Source organism: Natator depressus, chromosome 1 (genome assembly GCF_965152275.1).
Source record: "Natator depressus isolate rNatDep1 chromosome 1, rNatDep2.hap1, whole genome shotgun sequence".
NCBI classification, from domain to species: domain Eukaryota; kingdom Metazoa; phylum Chordata; order Testudines; family Cheloniidae; genus Natator; species Natator depressus.
In genome coordinates, this window is record NC_134234.1 from 40,308,677 (window position 1) to 40,324,290 (window position 15,614).

Sequence of the window (15,614 nt, forward strand, 5' to 3'; positions counted from 1 at the left end):
AGCATGTGGTTCGAACAGAGACATCCCTTAGGAGAGGATCTATTAATGGAGATTCTCTATGTGCTAGAAGGAGAAGATGGAAGACGATAAAATACAGTTAGGATCTGATGAGAAACAGTCAAATTAAAAAGAGTCCTATTCAGTTACATCATGTAATGGCAGACAGCTAAAAGTGACAGTTTTTTAAAGTACTTATACACAAATGCTAGAAGTCTAAATAATAAGATGAGTGAACTAGAGTGCCTCGTATTAAATGAGGATATTGATATAATAGGCATCGCAGAAACTTGATGGAAGGGGGATAATCAATGGGACACAGTAATACCAGGGTACAAAATATATCGGATGGACAGAACAGGCTGTGCTGGTGGGGGAGACGTAATATATGTGAAAGAAAGCATAGAATCAAGTAAAGTAAAAGTCTTAAATGAACCAAACTGTACCATAGAATCTCTATGGATAGTAATTCCATGCTTGAATAATAAGAATATAGCAGTAGGGATATACTACTGACCACCTGACCAGGATGGTGATAGTGACTGTGAAATGTTCAGGAAGATTAGAGAGGCAATAAAAATAAAAACCCCAATAATAATGGGAGATGTCAACTATTGTCATATTGACTGGGTATGTCACCTCAGGATGGGATGCAGAGATAAAGTTTCTTGACACTGTAAATGACTGCTTCTTGGAGCAGCTAGTCCTGTAACCCATGAGACGAGAGAGAATTCTTGATTTAGTCCTAAGTGGAGCACAGGATCTGGTCCAAGAGACGAATACAGCTGGACCGCTTGGTAATAGTAACCATAATATAATTAAATATAACATTCCTGTGGCGGGGAAAACACCACAGCAGCCCAACACGGTAGCATTTAATTTCAGAAAGGGAAGCTACACAAAAATGAGGAAGTTAGTTAAAAAGACATTAAAAGGCACAGTGCCAAAAGTGAAATCCCTGCAAGCTGCATGAAGACTTTTTAAAGACATCATAATAGAGGCTCAACTTAAATGTATACCTCAAATTAAAAAACATAGTAAGAGAACAAAAAAAGTGCGACCGTGACTAAACAACAAAATAAAAGATGCAGTGAGAGGCAAAAAGGCATTCTTTAAAAAGTGGAAGTTAAATCCTAGTGAGGAAAATAGAAAGGAGCATAAACGCTGGCAAGTGAAGTGTAAAAATATAATTAGGAAGGCCAAAAAAAATTTGAAGAACAGATACCTTTTGAATCTTTGGCTAATAGCAAAAAAATTGTTAAGTACATCAGAAGCAGGAAGCCTGCAAAACAACCAGTGGGGCCACTGGATGATTGAGATGCTAAAGGAGCACTCAAGGACCATTGCAGAGAAACTAAATGAATTCTTTGCATTGGTCTTCACGGCTGAGGATGTGAGGGAGATTCCCAAACCTGAGCCATTCTTTTTAGGTGACAAATCTGAGGAACTGTCCCACATTGAGGTGTCATTAGAGGAAGTTTTGGAACAAATTGATAAATTAAACAGTAAGAAGTCACCAGGTCCAGATGGTATTCACCCAAGAGTTCTGAAGGAACTCAAATGTGAAATTACAGAACTACTAACTGTAGTCTGTAACCTATCATTAAATCAGCTTCTGCACCAAATGACTGGAGGATAGCTAATGTGACACCAATTTTAAAAAGGGCTCCAGAGGTGACCCTGTCAATTACAGGCAGGTAACCCTGACTTCAGTATCAGGGAAACTGGTTGAAGCTATAGTAAAGAACAGAATTGTCAGATACATAGATGAAGATAATTTCTTGGGGAAGAGTCAGCATAGTCTTTGTAAAGGGAAATCATGCCTCACCAATCGACCAGAATTCTTTGAGGGGGTCAACAAGCATGTGGACAAGGGGGATCCAGTGGATATAGTGTACTTAGATTTTCAGAAAGCCTTTGACAAGTCCCTCACCAAAGGCTCTTAAGCAAAGTAAGATGTCGTTGGATAAGAGGGAAGATCTTCTCATGGATTGGTAACTGGTTAAAAGATAGGAAACAAAGGGTAGGAATAAATTGTCAGTTTTCAGAATGGAGAGAGGTAAATAGTGGCATCCCCCAGGTATCTGTACTGGCACCAATACTGTTCAACATATTTATAAATGATCTGGAAAAAGGGGTAAACAGTGAGGTGGCAAAATTTGCAGATGATACAAAACTACTCAAGATAGTTAAGTCCAAAGCAGACTGTGAAGAGCTACAAAGGGATCTCACAAAACTGGGTGATTAGGGAAGAAAATAGCTGGTGAAATTCACTGTTGATAAATGCAAAGTAATGCACAGTGGAAAACATAATCCAAAATATTCATACAAAACGATGGATCTGAATTAGCTGTTATCACTCAAGAAAGAGATCTTGGAGTCACTGTGGATAGTTCTCTGAAAACATCCACTCAATGTGCAGCGGCAGTCAAAAAAGCTAAAAATGTTGGGAATCAATGAGAAAGGGATAGATAAGAAGACAGAAAATATCATATTGCCTCTATATAAATCCATGGTACGCCCATATCTTGAATACTGCGTGCAGGTGTGGTTGCCCCACCTCAAAAAAGATATATTGGAATTGGAAAAGGTTCAGAAAAGGACAACAAAAATTATTAGGGGTATGGAACAGCTTCTGTATGAGGAGAGATTAATAAGATTTAGACTTTTCAGCTTGGAAAAGAGATGACTATGGGGGGATATGATAGAGGTCTATAAAATCATGACTGGTATGGAGAAAGTAAATAAGGAAGTGTTATTTACTCCTTCTCATAACACAAGAAGTAGGGTCACCAAATGAAATTAATAGGCAGCAGGTTTAAAACAAACAAAAGGAAGTATTTCTTCACACAATGCACAGTCAATCTGTGGAACTGGTTGCCAGAGGATGTTGTGAAGGACAAAAAGTATACCTGGGTTCAAAAGAGAATTAGATAAATTCATGGAAGATAGGTCTATCAATGCCAATTAGCCAAGCGCATGCAACCCCATGCTCTAGGTGTCTCTAAGCCTCAGACTGCCAGATGTTGGGCCTGGATGACAGGGGATGGATCACTTGATAATTGCTCTCTTCTGTTCATTCCCTTTGAAGGAGTTGTTATAAACACTGGGATTAGGCCTTGTCTATACAACAAAGATAACCATGTTTAAACATGGTTGTAGACAAACCACATTATAACTTTTTTAAAAACTGCCTCTGTAGGCAAAAAAAATAAAAACAATACCAGAAATCTATAAGAAAACTATATTTTAATGCTGATAGCTACCTAGGCTAAAATATGGTTCCTTAACATGACTAAAACAGTGGAGGGAGGGGTTCTTTCCACGTGGGAAAGAATAAACATGTTATAACATGGCTTAGCTATAACCATATTAAACATGTTTATTACTGTTGTATATATGGGGCTGTAGAATGCAGAAGTCCCTTGTTCTCAGTCCAGTGTTTAGTCCACTAGATCATACTTCCTCTCGCTATTTTTGGCTTCCTCTTCTTGACGCTACAGTGGCTATCAACAGGTGAGTCAGCTCAGCTACTAGCAGACAGCTAGAAGGGAACTGTGGCAGCTGTACTACCAGCAACAGAATCCTGAAAGGCAGTGCCTCATAAAAAGCCATGAACTGAATGGGCATTCTGCCAAAAATCAAAGTACCTTTGGCTCCGGTTTACGTGGACACCAGGGGCCAGCTACAGGGAGGGACTATAAATACTATGATCTTTAGAAAGACTATAATCTAATGACAAACTTTCAATCATAGCAAACAGTTTATATCAGGATATCTTTGCCAGGAAAGGGGACAGAAAACTACATTTTTAAAAAATGAAGTAGTGGGGTAAGGGGGAGGGGGAAAAGTTGCCATGGGCTTTGCAGGGCCTAGAAACTAGCTCTCAATTGGGCCATTTATTTACAAAATTGTATCGACTTAAATGTCTAAATCCTAGATTGCAAAGTCTCTAGAACAGGTTTTCTCAACTTGTGGGTCATGAGTCATGACCCAAAATTGAATCACCAGAATGTGTTGAAGGGACATGGAGGCCCTTGAGGGGAGGAGAGGAGTTGGGTCCTGTTTCCACAGAGATGTGGAAGGCTTGTGGTGGAAGGGGTTCAGACCCTGCACCTATGTCACAGCAGCAGCTCCTGTGGCTTCAAATCTGGGGCTGACGGGGCTCGGCTTCCCACTTGGGGAGTTGCTACCTCTTTCAGGGGTCATAGCACCACTCAGGTTTGGCCCTCCATCATGATGATGGAGAACCAGCCATGCCAAATTTGAGTGAATGGTACTGTGATCCCAGGTGCCAGTTTGCAATGCCACTTATATAAATTTGGCCTGGCTGGCCCCCCTGAGTAACGCTACGACCCTTTATGTCACAACAACCAGAGCAGGAAGCCAAGTCCAGCCAGACCTGTGGGGCAGGAGCTCCCACTACGGTACACATAGTGTACTTATTATATTAATGTGTATATTATATACTGTGGGTAAGAATATTAAGTAAATGAGGTTCATTTATTTGTTTTGCTCTAAAGCTGTTTATTAGGTTGTGACAGGCTATCAAGTCTACAAATTGTTCCTGAGCCCAAAAAGGCTGAGAACCACTTTTCTAGGGCAGGGATTTTCTTCTGTTATTTATTTGTATAAGGTATAGTACAAGAAGGTCTTAATTCCTGTCTGGGATCCTGAGCCACTACAGCTATGGAAAGAATAAAAAGGTACAATTCCTATAAGTTAGTGTCATTAATTAACCTGCGTGTCCAATACCTTCACAGTGTAGCCTTTCCCAGCCCTCAAGACAGCCAGAGAATTACAGCTGACCTATGTTCTTCTATTAAGTAAACATGGTACAACTTGTTCCTTGCTATAATCTAAACTAGGTTAAAATGTACCATAACCATTTAAAAACATGTATCAGTCAACAATCCGGAGATGATTAGTTTGTTTCATTAAAGATACCTTGCTATTAAGAAGCACCTTTGGCCCAGCTACTTAAGGGTTTTTAGGCTCCTAACTTCCACTGAAATCAATAGAAGCAAAACAGGAATGTTTGCCTCACTAAGATCCTACCTATTCATGAATTATTGCCAGTGTCCTTCCAATCTGCCACATGCACATTCAACAGTTATCTTGCACCTGCTCAGAGAGTAATTAAATCGTTCCTTGATGCTGTCCAGTATCTGGTATATGGTTTCATGAGCCAGGGATACAAAGGGTAGGGCAGCTTCCCCAGAATCACTAGTGGCATTTGTGACAGTTTGTACCCTGGTGTTCATCCTTTTTACAAAACTATGATAAATCTTGTACAAAGTTATTCTTTGTGACGTATCATTTGAAACCTTATAATTTGCTGATCATCGTTGTCCTGGTAAAATGTGTATGGCAACATTGTATGTAAAGTTATAAGATTCTACTGTATGACATTGCTGAGACATGATCCAAGTTTAGAAAAGCAGGCAGACACCAGTTCCTCAGAGACAAAAGGAAAACTGATGCCTCAACCAAGTGTCAACAAAATCAAATGGACTATCACCTGGTTAAGCGGCCATTCTTTGGCAGGAAGAAGAGTGTGAGTGAGAAACTTACATCTTGGCTAACAGACTTCTTGTCGCCTGAACCCTAGCTGGAGATAATTCTCAAAGAAGAGAAATGCTATAAGAAGGGAGAACAGAAGACACAAAACACATCTCACCTCTCACTTCGGCTCATGGCAGCAGCAATGTTTGAAAGAGAAATGAAGCACCATTGAACTGGGGGAGTGGTCCTGGCTGAAGGAATCCAGCCAGAGTGCTGTGAGCATGTGGTGAGAAAAACCTTTTTGCTTCAAGTTCACTTAGCTTTTTAAGTTAGGTATTAGTTTGTGTTTTACCTTTTATTTCTTTGTAACCAATTCTGACTTTTATGCCTCATAATTTGTAATCACTTAAAATTTATCTTTCTGTAGTTGATAAACATGTTTGTGTGTGTTTGGACTCTCCATGTGAGATAAGAGGGTTTGTATATATCATTTTCTGTTAGTCTGTCATTTCATTTTCTGTGAGCTTGTACTGCCCAGCAGAGGGTGCTGGGCAGTACAAGATGCACATTTCTGGGGACAAGTCTGGTACTCAGAATTTGCTGGTATTGCTCTAGAATATAATTCAGGAGTGGCTGGCTAAGAACACACCTATAACTCAGCTGGGAGTAATTTATATGCTAGAGGCTGCCTGTGAGCAGGCCAGGAGAGGTTGCTCTCAAAGCAAAGCAGTGTAAAAGGCACTCCGGCTTGGAGAATTGAGGGAACACAGCTGTGCAGCAGTCCAGATTGTACTCTGGCAAATGTCACTGCATTCTAGCAGTGCTAATGTGGTGGTGCTGGTACAGGTTAAGTATCCCTGCTTACATCTTTTCAAAAAGTCCTGTATTCTTAAAGACATGAGCGTCATGTGTCTTCCCTGACCAGCCATCATTAATGTCAGTGAAACACCCTCCGGTAATACACAAGTGCTTGCATAACCAGGCACAAGTACCCCTTTCTGTTTATGTACTAAGCAGTAAGGGGGAGCAGGCAGCAGAATCAGGCTATGCAGCCTATTACCCCACCACAGTTCAGGAAGTCCATTGCTTCAAGTCCCTCTATTATTTCCTGCACATTGCCCAGAGTCACAATACTACGCAGCAAGACACGCTTAATAGCCACGCACACCTGGATGACAACCGCCCCCACCATGGATTTTCCAACACTGAACTCATTGTCCATTGACTGATAGCAGCCTGGGATTGCAAACTTCTAGAGCACACCCTCTTTCCTACGGTCAAAGCAGCTCTCATTCTGATGTCTCTGCAATGGAGGGCTCAGGCGAGCTCAACACACAACCCCAGGAAAGTGGTCTTTGTATTTTAAAGTTCTACAGCAACTACTGCTCATCTCAGATCTGCCTCACAATATTTGAAGTTGCACCACTTCATCCTGATTTCATGGGCCCAGAAGTGCCACTCGATCATGTGGAGCTGATCAGCGAATGCCAGCAGCACCTTGCAATTTTTATGCACTTTCTGCATCATCCATTCTTCCTTCTTGTTTGTCTCATCTTCATCACAGAATCACCAGTTTCTGTGGCAGTCATTGAAGCTCTGCAAATATAGAAGAATCATGAGACCTGTCTTTAAAACAAACACAATAATGCCAATCTGTTCAAGGTGATCCTGGATGGCAAGATAGCAGACACTGAAAGAGCAGCACAAAGAACTGTGCAAATTTTTAAAAAGTCACAGAAATTATGGGCTGGAAGAAAGGGAATTGCAGGAATTTAACCCTGAGCTCCCATAATTTTCTGAATGTACTGCTGGTATTCCACAATGCACTGCAAATATTACGCAGAAAGGTGTGCACCAGATGGTGGTATTGGGTACACTAGGATACGTAAACATACTGCACCACATCTTTTGCTGACAGAACTTCTGACAGTGAGGAAGCATAGCAACAAAGACTGCTAAGTGTGCACATGCTCCACTGACATAGAAATGCTGGTAATGTTCTACCAGGAAAACTTTCTAGTTTAGACATAGCTTTAGATTGTAAACTCTTTGGTGTAGGCTCGGGACCATCTCTCTGTGTTTGTACAATGCCTACCAAAATGGGGTTCTGGTCCATGACTAGGGCTCCTAGTCACTATGGCAATACAAATAATAAACGAGTTATAAATATTATGACTTTCTATTATATGCAATATAGAGCAACATAGTAAAAGAGTTGCCAGAATGTTACCCACACACTCTAGGGCACCCCACCATTACCCTTCGGTGGGCTCAAGGCATAACCCAGTTAATTTAAGCACCCCAACCCTTACCCAGTTCCTAGGGCTCAGGGTGAAAGGAAACTACCCTTATTCAGTTCCTAGGGCTTAGGGTCACCCTTACCCAATTCCTAGGGCTCAGGGCAAAATCTTCTGCAGGTTTGAGGGCCTTTTACCAGTAAAAGAACCTTACACAGTAATATCCTTAACCTCTATTAAGAATTACCAAAACAGAATACACACGCTAAGCATACAATGCTCACCACTCCCAATAAAGTAGACAAACTTTTCTTGGAGGCCAGTCAGCAGGATGCTGAGAGTGGGAGTTAGAAAACACTTCCCATATTGAGGGCATCTCATTTTTTGCCTCCCTTTCAAAATGCTTATCTTTCTTCCCAGGTACAACTATAGCAAATTCTGACAGATGATCATCTGTCAGAATGTGCTATCCCTGGATCAGGGGATGAGGAAAGGTGAATGAGGGAAAGCATATTCTGACAGGATATAGGATTAGCATTAGCCGTCCTAATTTTCTGGTCTAAAGGATGAGGAAAGATGAGCAGAACAATATGCTGCCCCTTGGTAAGCACACAGGCTACAATTTATAAACATGCTTAACGTAACTCATAAAGTACTCACATAGAATCGTGGGACTGGAAGGGACCTCAATAGGCCATGCATAACATTAGGAACATACATAAGTGTTTGAAGGATTGGTGTCTTAGATGGTATGATGATGGATGCTACACAGAATCATAGAAGGATCAAACAGGAATAGTCAACCTACATTAACCAAAATATTTAGGTGCCTGATCTTTCCCAGTGGCCCACGCAATTCTCTTGAAGAATCAGGGCCTAAAAGTTTTCACTAGTCTTTTTTCCTATTGCTTCATAGATTCCAAGGCCAGAAGGGACCACTGTGATCATCTAGTCTGACCTCCTGTATAACACACGTCATAGAAATCCCCCACAAATCATCCAATCTTGATTTAAAAATGGTTAGTGATGGAGAATCCACCATGACCAGTGAGAAATTATTCCAATGGTTAATTACTCTCACCATTACAAATTTATGCCTTATTTCCAGTCTGAATTTGTTTAGCTTCAACCAGGGCCGGCTTTACGTTTTTTGCTGCCCCAAGCAGCACCAAAAAACAAACAAACAAAAAACCTGACAAATACGCAGCTGCCGGAGAGAACAGAAACATCGGAGGGAGCTGCCGCTGAATTGCCACTGACGGCAAGACCCAAGTCAGAAGAGTCGCCACTGAATTGCCGCCGCGGGAAACAACGGAGAGGAGCTGCTGCCAAATTGCAGCCGGGGCTGCTGTCAGAGTTCCACCCCAACGACAGCCGGAGTGCCGCCCCTTCAGCAGCGCCGCCCCAGGCACAAGCTTACTTAGCTGGTGCCTACAGCTGGCCCTGGCTTCAACTTCCCGTCACTGGATTGTGATATATCTTTCTCTGATAGATTAGATATTTGTTCCCTGTTTAGGTAATTGTAGACTAATCAAGTCAGTCCTTAACCTTCTCTTTGTTAAACTAAATACAGTTTGCTCCTTGAGTAAATCACTTAAAGCCAAGTTTTCTAACTCTCTAATCATTCTCGTGGCTTTTCTCTGAGCCCTCTACAATTTAGCAACATCCTTCTTTAGTTGTGGTCACCAGAACTGGCTAGAGGATCCAGCAGCAATTGCACCAGTGTCAAATACATGTAAGGGGACTGTTGCCCCCTTACTAACATTCAGTGGGGGTGTTTTAGTTGCTAGCTCCCAATACTAAAAAGGGGGAAGGGTCGATGGGGAATCTGGACCCTGAGACTGACAGCCCCCAGGAACAATGGGGAGAGGCCAATGCTCCAGGTCAGCCTGAATGACAGGGTGAGCAGGCTAATCAGGGAGTCAGGAGGCCAGGGAGGTCCCATGCTCCATGCGAGATGGATTTGCCTGGGTCAGACAGAGTGGGGCTGAACTAAGGAGAAAGCAGGGGCCCAAGCTAAGCTGGGGAGCAGAGCTGTGCCAGATCCAGAGGGACCAGAAAAGCAGCCCATGAAGCAGGTCAGTGCTGGGAGCAGAGTCACAGAAGCAGCCTGCAGTGCAGACCTGTCCTGGGAGCAGAGCTGCAGCAACCAGAGCCAGAGGGGCCAGAGAAGCAGCCCAGGGAGCTGGAGGCAGAGCAACAGAGACAGAGTGGTGGAGCTGGGGCTGGAGCAGTCCAGAGCTGGGTGCTTGAGCAGCTGGGGAGACCGAGGGGGACCCTGGGCAGCGGGCCCAGCACAGGGAGACACCTCAGCCAAGAGGCTCTGCAGGCCAGGCTTGGATCGTAACCCTGACAGGGCGGGGCCGACACTGGAAAGAAGGGTCCTACCACTTAGAGCCTGAGAGCGTGTAGCCACCACCAGAGCAAGTGTCCAACCGACAGCATCCCTGCAGCACAGCCAGGGCCTGAGAAGAAGGCCTGGGACTTACAAGGAACAGACTGTGAACTGCCCTGACATTCCAGAGACACTGTTCGTGATGTTTCCTGCCACAGAGCGGGATGATGTGTTTCCTTTAACCTTTCCCATTTTCCCTTATTCTTTTTAAAATTAATTGTTGATTAAATAACTTGCATTTGCTTTAACTTGTATGTAAAGGTCAGTGGGTCAGAGAAGTGCCCAGTGCAGAGAGTACCCCGGAGTGGGGACACCCTAGCCCCTGTCCTAGGTGACCACAACAGGGTTGGGGATCGAGCCCCCCAGGAATCCTGGGCCCAGCCTTGTTGGGGTTATGGGGACTCTGCCAGACAGGAGAGTGGAAGGGGAGTCCTCAAGGGCAGGGAGGCCACTGGGTAAAGGAAGTGGGAGCGAGGACTCAGATCCTTTCGCTAGCCCACTTCACCGAGGTAGTGCAGAAGCCAGGAAAGTTCCCCACAATAGCGGGACTATTCCCCTGCTTACATACAGAAGTAAAAATAATCTCTTGACTCTTACTCGATTTGCATTTATGCACTCCAGGATTGCATTAGCTCTCTTGGCTCCAGCCTGGCCCTGGGCCCTCATGTTCAGCTGATTATCCACCCCCAACTCTTTTTCTTCGTGAACTGTGGGTCATGAAGGAGCTTCTCCGTTTTGTGCCTGTTGCTCGCTCCACCTTTCTCCGTTCCACATTCAGCAAGGCCAGGGTTACTTGTTTGGTATGTTTTGGGGAGGGGGTTGGCTTTCCTGAAACTGACAAGGTTTCACGTCTGAACCTGACTAACCTAGCAGGGAAAAGGAAGACCTGCCTCAGAATCAAGCCTCCAGCAGGCAGGTGTTTACAGTCTCCCTGGCGTGGCACAGCTAGAGGCCGGGGCACTGGGGTAGAGGAGGCCCCTCGCCTCCGCTTTTCGGCCCCGCCCTTTGCTCAGGGAGCAGAATCTGAGAGTCAGGGCCGAGTGTGAGCCACGGCTTCCAGGCTTGCTGCTGCGCATGCTCAGCGCGTGCAGAGCCTCGCAAGCGGCTGTTTCTGACGCTACAGAGGCCTAGGCCTCCACGAGTCGCTCTCGTCTCTTAGCAACCGGACGCACTGCCCCCTCCCGTTCCGCTCGCCGCGGTGCGTTATGGGATGGGATCGTGGGCGCGACCACTGCCCGGAGCCCGTGCGGTGCGGGCCTGTTACCGGCTCCCCTGCTAGCGGGGCCGCAGGGCGGGCTCCTGGACCAGGTAGAAGGTGGAGCGGGAAGATGACGGGGCTGGAGTCGATGCAGCAGAAGGAGCAGCAGCAGCTGCGGAGCGAGCGAGGGGGGGGGCAGTGCTGGGGAACCGGGGGCCAACGGGGAATCGCGCCGTTACACAGTCTAGCGGTTTCCTTTCCCTCCCCTCCCCGCGCCATTGGCGGTAGCCCTGGCTCCTGGGGACAGAGCCCATGTCTCCCGCTGTGTCTGGGCGCTCCGTGCCGCAGTGGGGCCCCTCGCCCTCCGGCCGGGGTAGGGGCCCTGGCTCCCCGCATTTGAGGAGTTCCACAAGTCCCCACCTCGTTTTGCCCGGCATCGTGTAGCGCTGGCGGGGGGCGCGAGCATCCAGAGCTCGGCCTGTTCGAGCTTCAGTTCTGTACCTCTGCCAGAGCAGGGGCCGGCCACAGGCAGGGCCGGACTCGCGGGAGCATCGGGCCAATTATTAATCCCTTTTCCTGACCCCCGGGTGCTTCAGATCTGCTCAGAAGCTCTTTGACCTCAGTGGGGCTTGTTACTTCTTCAAACAGACTCGATTTCAAGTGGACTGTGTCCCTTTAAATCTACGCTGAAGCTGTTTGTCCAGGTTTAATTCAAAAGCTGCTGAAGTCAGGGGTCAATTTCACTGCGGTTTGGATTAGGTCTAAAGTTTTAGCTCTTGTGAACGGAAAAAGCTCAGTACTATTCATGATTTTACAATTGTAAGGAGACTTTTGATAATGCTGAGAAAATATTTGGCATAATTAATGTTTCTCAGGTAAAAATGATGCAAAATGTCCACCTGGCACCTAAAGCGGATGAAGATGATCTTTATTCGGGCTACAATGATTATAACCCCACCTTTGACACAGAGGTACATCTACTTACCATTTCTCAGTTTTTATGTGTGTAGGCCATGCCTTTGTGCATGATATAAGGCAATCTTCACTGGAGTTGGCATTCTGATGGTGCTTTAGATATGATCAGAAACAAACCAGCAAGCATTGCTGCTTTGAAGTTAGTTTTCCTCCACCCATCCATACAGATTTATCAACAATCTCAGAGATCATTTTGAGTGGTTACAATTTTATTGCTGGGTTTCTGTTCTGAGATAGACACTGGTTGAAGGTGTACAACAAAACTGTTTGCTGTTAAGATTAGAATATATGAAATATTAAATTGTAACTGTTTAAAAGTAGAGGTTTTAGTAGGTTTGTGTTTTGGCATCTGGGGTGAAGTCCTAGCCCCATTGAATTCTATGGGAGTTTTGACATCACCTTCAATGGGATCACATTGTGATTTTTTTTAAGTCAAATTTACATATTAAATAGAATAAAATCACTAATTTATCAAAATAAAATTATATTCTGAAAACTACTGTTGCATAAAATCATTTTAACCCAATTAAATAAGAATGCAGACTAAGCATTCAGTCAATAGCTTCTGTTCAGTGTTGAACTACTTGAACTTCTTAGGTCCAGCATTCTAGAACTCATTTATTTTACACTAAAGCTGTCCCTCACCACATGTACCTTTATGTGAAATAATGGAATCATAGAAATAAGTGATGTAAAAGACATAATAGGTCATCTAGTCCATTGATCATTATAGTGTATTTTCAATATATTGTTTCCTCCTCCATAAGCTAGTGAGATTTATACTACACCCTGCATGTTTAAATATATAAATAGCGGAATATCCAATATATGTTTGTTTTAAAATTTTCTCACTGGAATAGCAATATGAGATGCACACTAGGATCAGTTAAGAATTCAAATTAGTACAGCCCTTTAGACCGAAATAAAAATGCTGTGTATGGTAACTACTAAGTATTATAAATCAAGCTCAGTTTTCTCCCAATGTATTACTATTCAGTGGTTGCTCTGTTTTGATATTGCTTTGTGTAAACTAAAAGTTCTTTAAGTTGTATAATCATAGCTTATTGACACTACAAACTGTAATTTGGCAATATCCAAGGGCATCCTAACTCAGGGGCTAGTGCCCCCACAGTGGAAATATTGTAGGCGGTCCACCCCCACATATACTTGTGCATGCTTAGTGGGGATGAAGGGGAGGCAGAGGCCGGAGTGGGACCAAGAGGGGCTGAAGGGACTGCTGCAGGGCCCAAAATCAGGCCTGGGAACAGATAGGAACTCCCAAGCTCCCCTTTCCAGCCTGGAACCGGTTTCCCCCGCAGCCAAGTCTCAGTACCTCCTTTCACTCCCTCTCCCATTCCTCATCTCCCTGGCAATAGTAAAGTACTGTAGGAGCAAATTAGGTACCTATTTTTTTTTTTATTTTCTTTGGATAGTTGTTACATTTTTGTTTTGTTTCAGGATTTAGAAAATGACACAGCTTTTCAGCAGGCTGTGAGAACTAGTCATGGTAGAAGACCCCCAGTAAGTAAATTTTAAAATATGTTGCAATTTTTCTAAACATTCTCAGGAAGTTTGGGTTCTAATCTTGGCTTTGCCACCCACTGCCTTTGGGCAAGTCTCAAGCTCAGTATATTGCTAAAATGATGATGGAATGTTTAGCCATTTGTGAGATACAAGGCCAAAATTATTAGAGCTACAGCATGAGATTTTAAACTTCCACCATTCAGTAAGTATAGTTCTTATACATGATTATTTCTTAAATATTTGGATGGGGAAGAGTTGGGGGGGGGGAAGGCGGGGGAGAAGGCAAGGCATCCACAGTCAGCCTGTGGAACTTTTGCCAGAGGATGTTGTGAAGGCCAAGATTAACGGTTCAAAAAAGAACTAGATAAATTCATGGAGGATAGGTCCATCCGTAGCTGTTAGCCAGGATGGGCAGGGATGGTGTCCCTAGCCTCTGCTTGCCAGAAGCTGGGAATGGGTGACAGCGGATGGATCACTTGATGATTACCTGTTCTGTTCATTCCCTCTGAAGCACCTGGCATTTGCCATTGTCGGAAGATAGGATACTGGGCTAGATGGACCTTTGGTCTGACCCGCTATGGCCGTTCGTATTTTAAATGTCAGGGGGTGAGCCTCTCCAGCACACCCCTATGTGCCCTCCCCCTTAGGTTCTTTCAATCAATTACCAGATTTACACTGACTTAAAAGAATGCACCCCTCTGTGGGGTCTGATTTATTAAGTTTCTACAAAGTGTGACTTATCTGGAGGAACTAACAAAAGTCACCTTGCTCTGGCTCCTTATAAGACTCCTCATCAGCTCTTTGTCCCATTTCAGGAGACCTTCTTCTGGAGCTCAGGTTATGCTTTAGACAGTCCCTCCTCGGGCAGGGTATACATTAATGAAACACCTAGTCAGTCACTCTCCTCATAGCAAGAGCCCCAGCCCTCCTCTTGGGGCTAGGTTATAATTTAGCCAGCTGTAGGGCCTTAACCAGCTTCTGCCTCAGCTGCCCCTTTTTCATCAGTTAATCCTGAGGCTAGCAGGATCCACCAGGCAGCCTTCTCCCCACTTATGCAGGGACCTTCTTACTCTCTTCAGTGTCTGCAGGCATCTCCCTGAGATGACAGAGGATACAGCATTTATGCTGGTCCCCTTCTCCCAGCTCGTTCCCAGTTGGTGGGGGGCTCTGCCCCCCTCTGCAAGGCTCCTGCCCCAGGCCCTTAAAGATACAATGACAGGATTTCCTTCCAAGCACTGTTCATTCCCAGGACCACTTTCTCTACATATCCCCTTTAGTCTTTATGTTGGATCCTTCAAATCCATAAAAAGGCCATACCACATGGCAGAGTGGCCTGACCACTAGGCACTACTGCCTTGTTCCTATATGATAAAATGAGCCAGATACTGATTACAATGAAGTAACAGATTCTAAAAAAGGTCCTCGCATAATGCATCCAACCAGAAGGAAGTTGGCCTTGACATGGTACCTCAAGCGTGGGATGGAGAATGGAGTATAATATACAGAACTCTGGAGTGTTGTTGCAATTTAATTTTATTCACATGACTTTGGTTACTTTTATTTAGTTATGACTTCAAAACTCTTACATCCTTTTTCAAAAGAAATGGAAAATTGACATGTAGACCCTACTTTTGAAATGTATATTCTGTTGTAAGGACTGTGTGCTTCTAAACAAGAGCTGAAACCATTAAGAATCATGTGCAATTTAATCACCAGAAAGGTACATATTTTAAAGAGGGAGCTATGGTTTATACAAATAAAACTGAACATAGAGACATAACTA

General features: G+C 44.1%; 1 protein-coding gene and 1 long non-coding RNA gene across 4 annotated transcripts in view; one reads left to right on the top strand and one right to left on the bottom strand.

The window, feature by feature from the left end:
• Positions 1-4,774: 4,774 nt before the first annotated feature.
• LOC141990680 (uncharacterized) lies at positions 4,775-11,763 on the bottom strand. Its single transcript, XR_012640235.1, has 3 exons — positions 11,753-11,763; positions 10,732-10,968; positions 4,775-7,098 (listed from the first exon to the last, which is right to left on the bottom strand). It is a non-coding gene; the product is annotated as an uncharacterized LOC141990680 (long non-coding RNA).
• Positions 11,321-15,614, top strand: part of IFT88 (intraflagellar transport 88) — a 78,925-nt gene continuing 74,631 nt past the window's right edge. For all 3 annotated transcript variants that reach the window (XR_012640233.1, XR_012640234.1, XM_074958158.1), the window contains exons 1-3: positions 11,321-11,442; positions 12,208-12,303; positions 13,766-13,828. Coding sequence is in view for 1 of the 3 variants with exons in the window: in XM_074958158.1 (XP_074814259.1) it covers positions 12,214-12,303; positions 13,766-13,828 (153 nt within the window). In the remaining 2 variants the exon portion in view is untranslated. The remainder of the gene's footprint in view (positions 11,443-12,207; positions 12,304-13,765; positions 13,829-15,614) is intronic.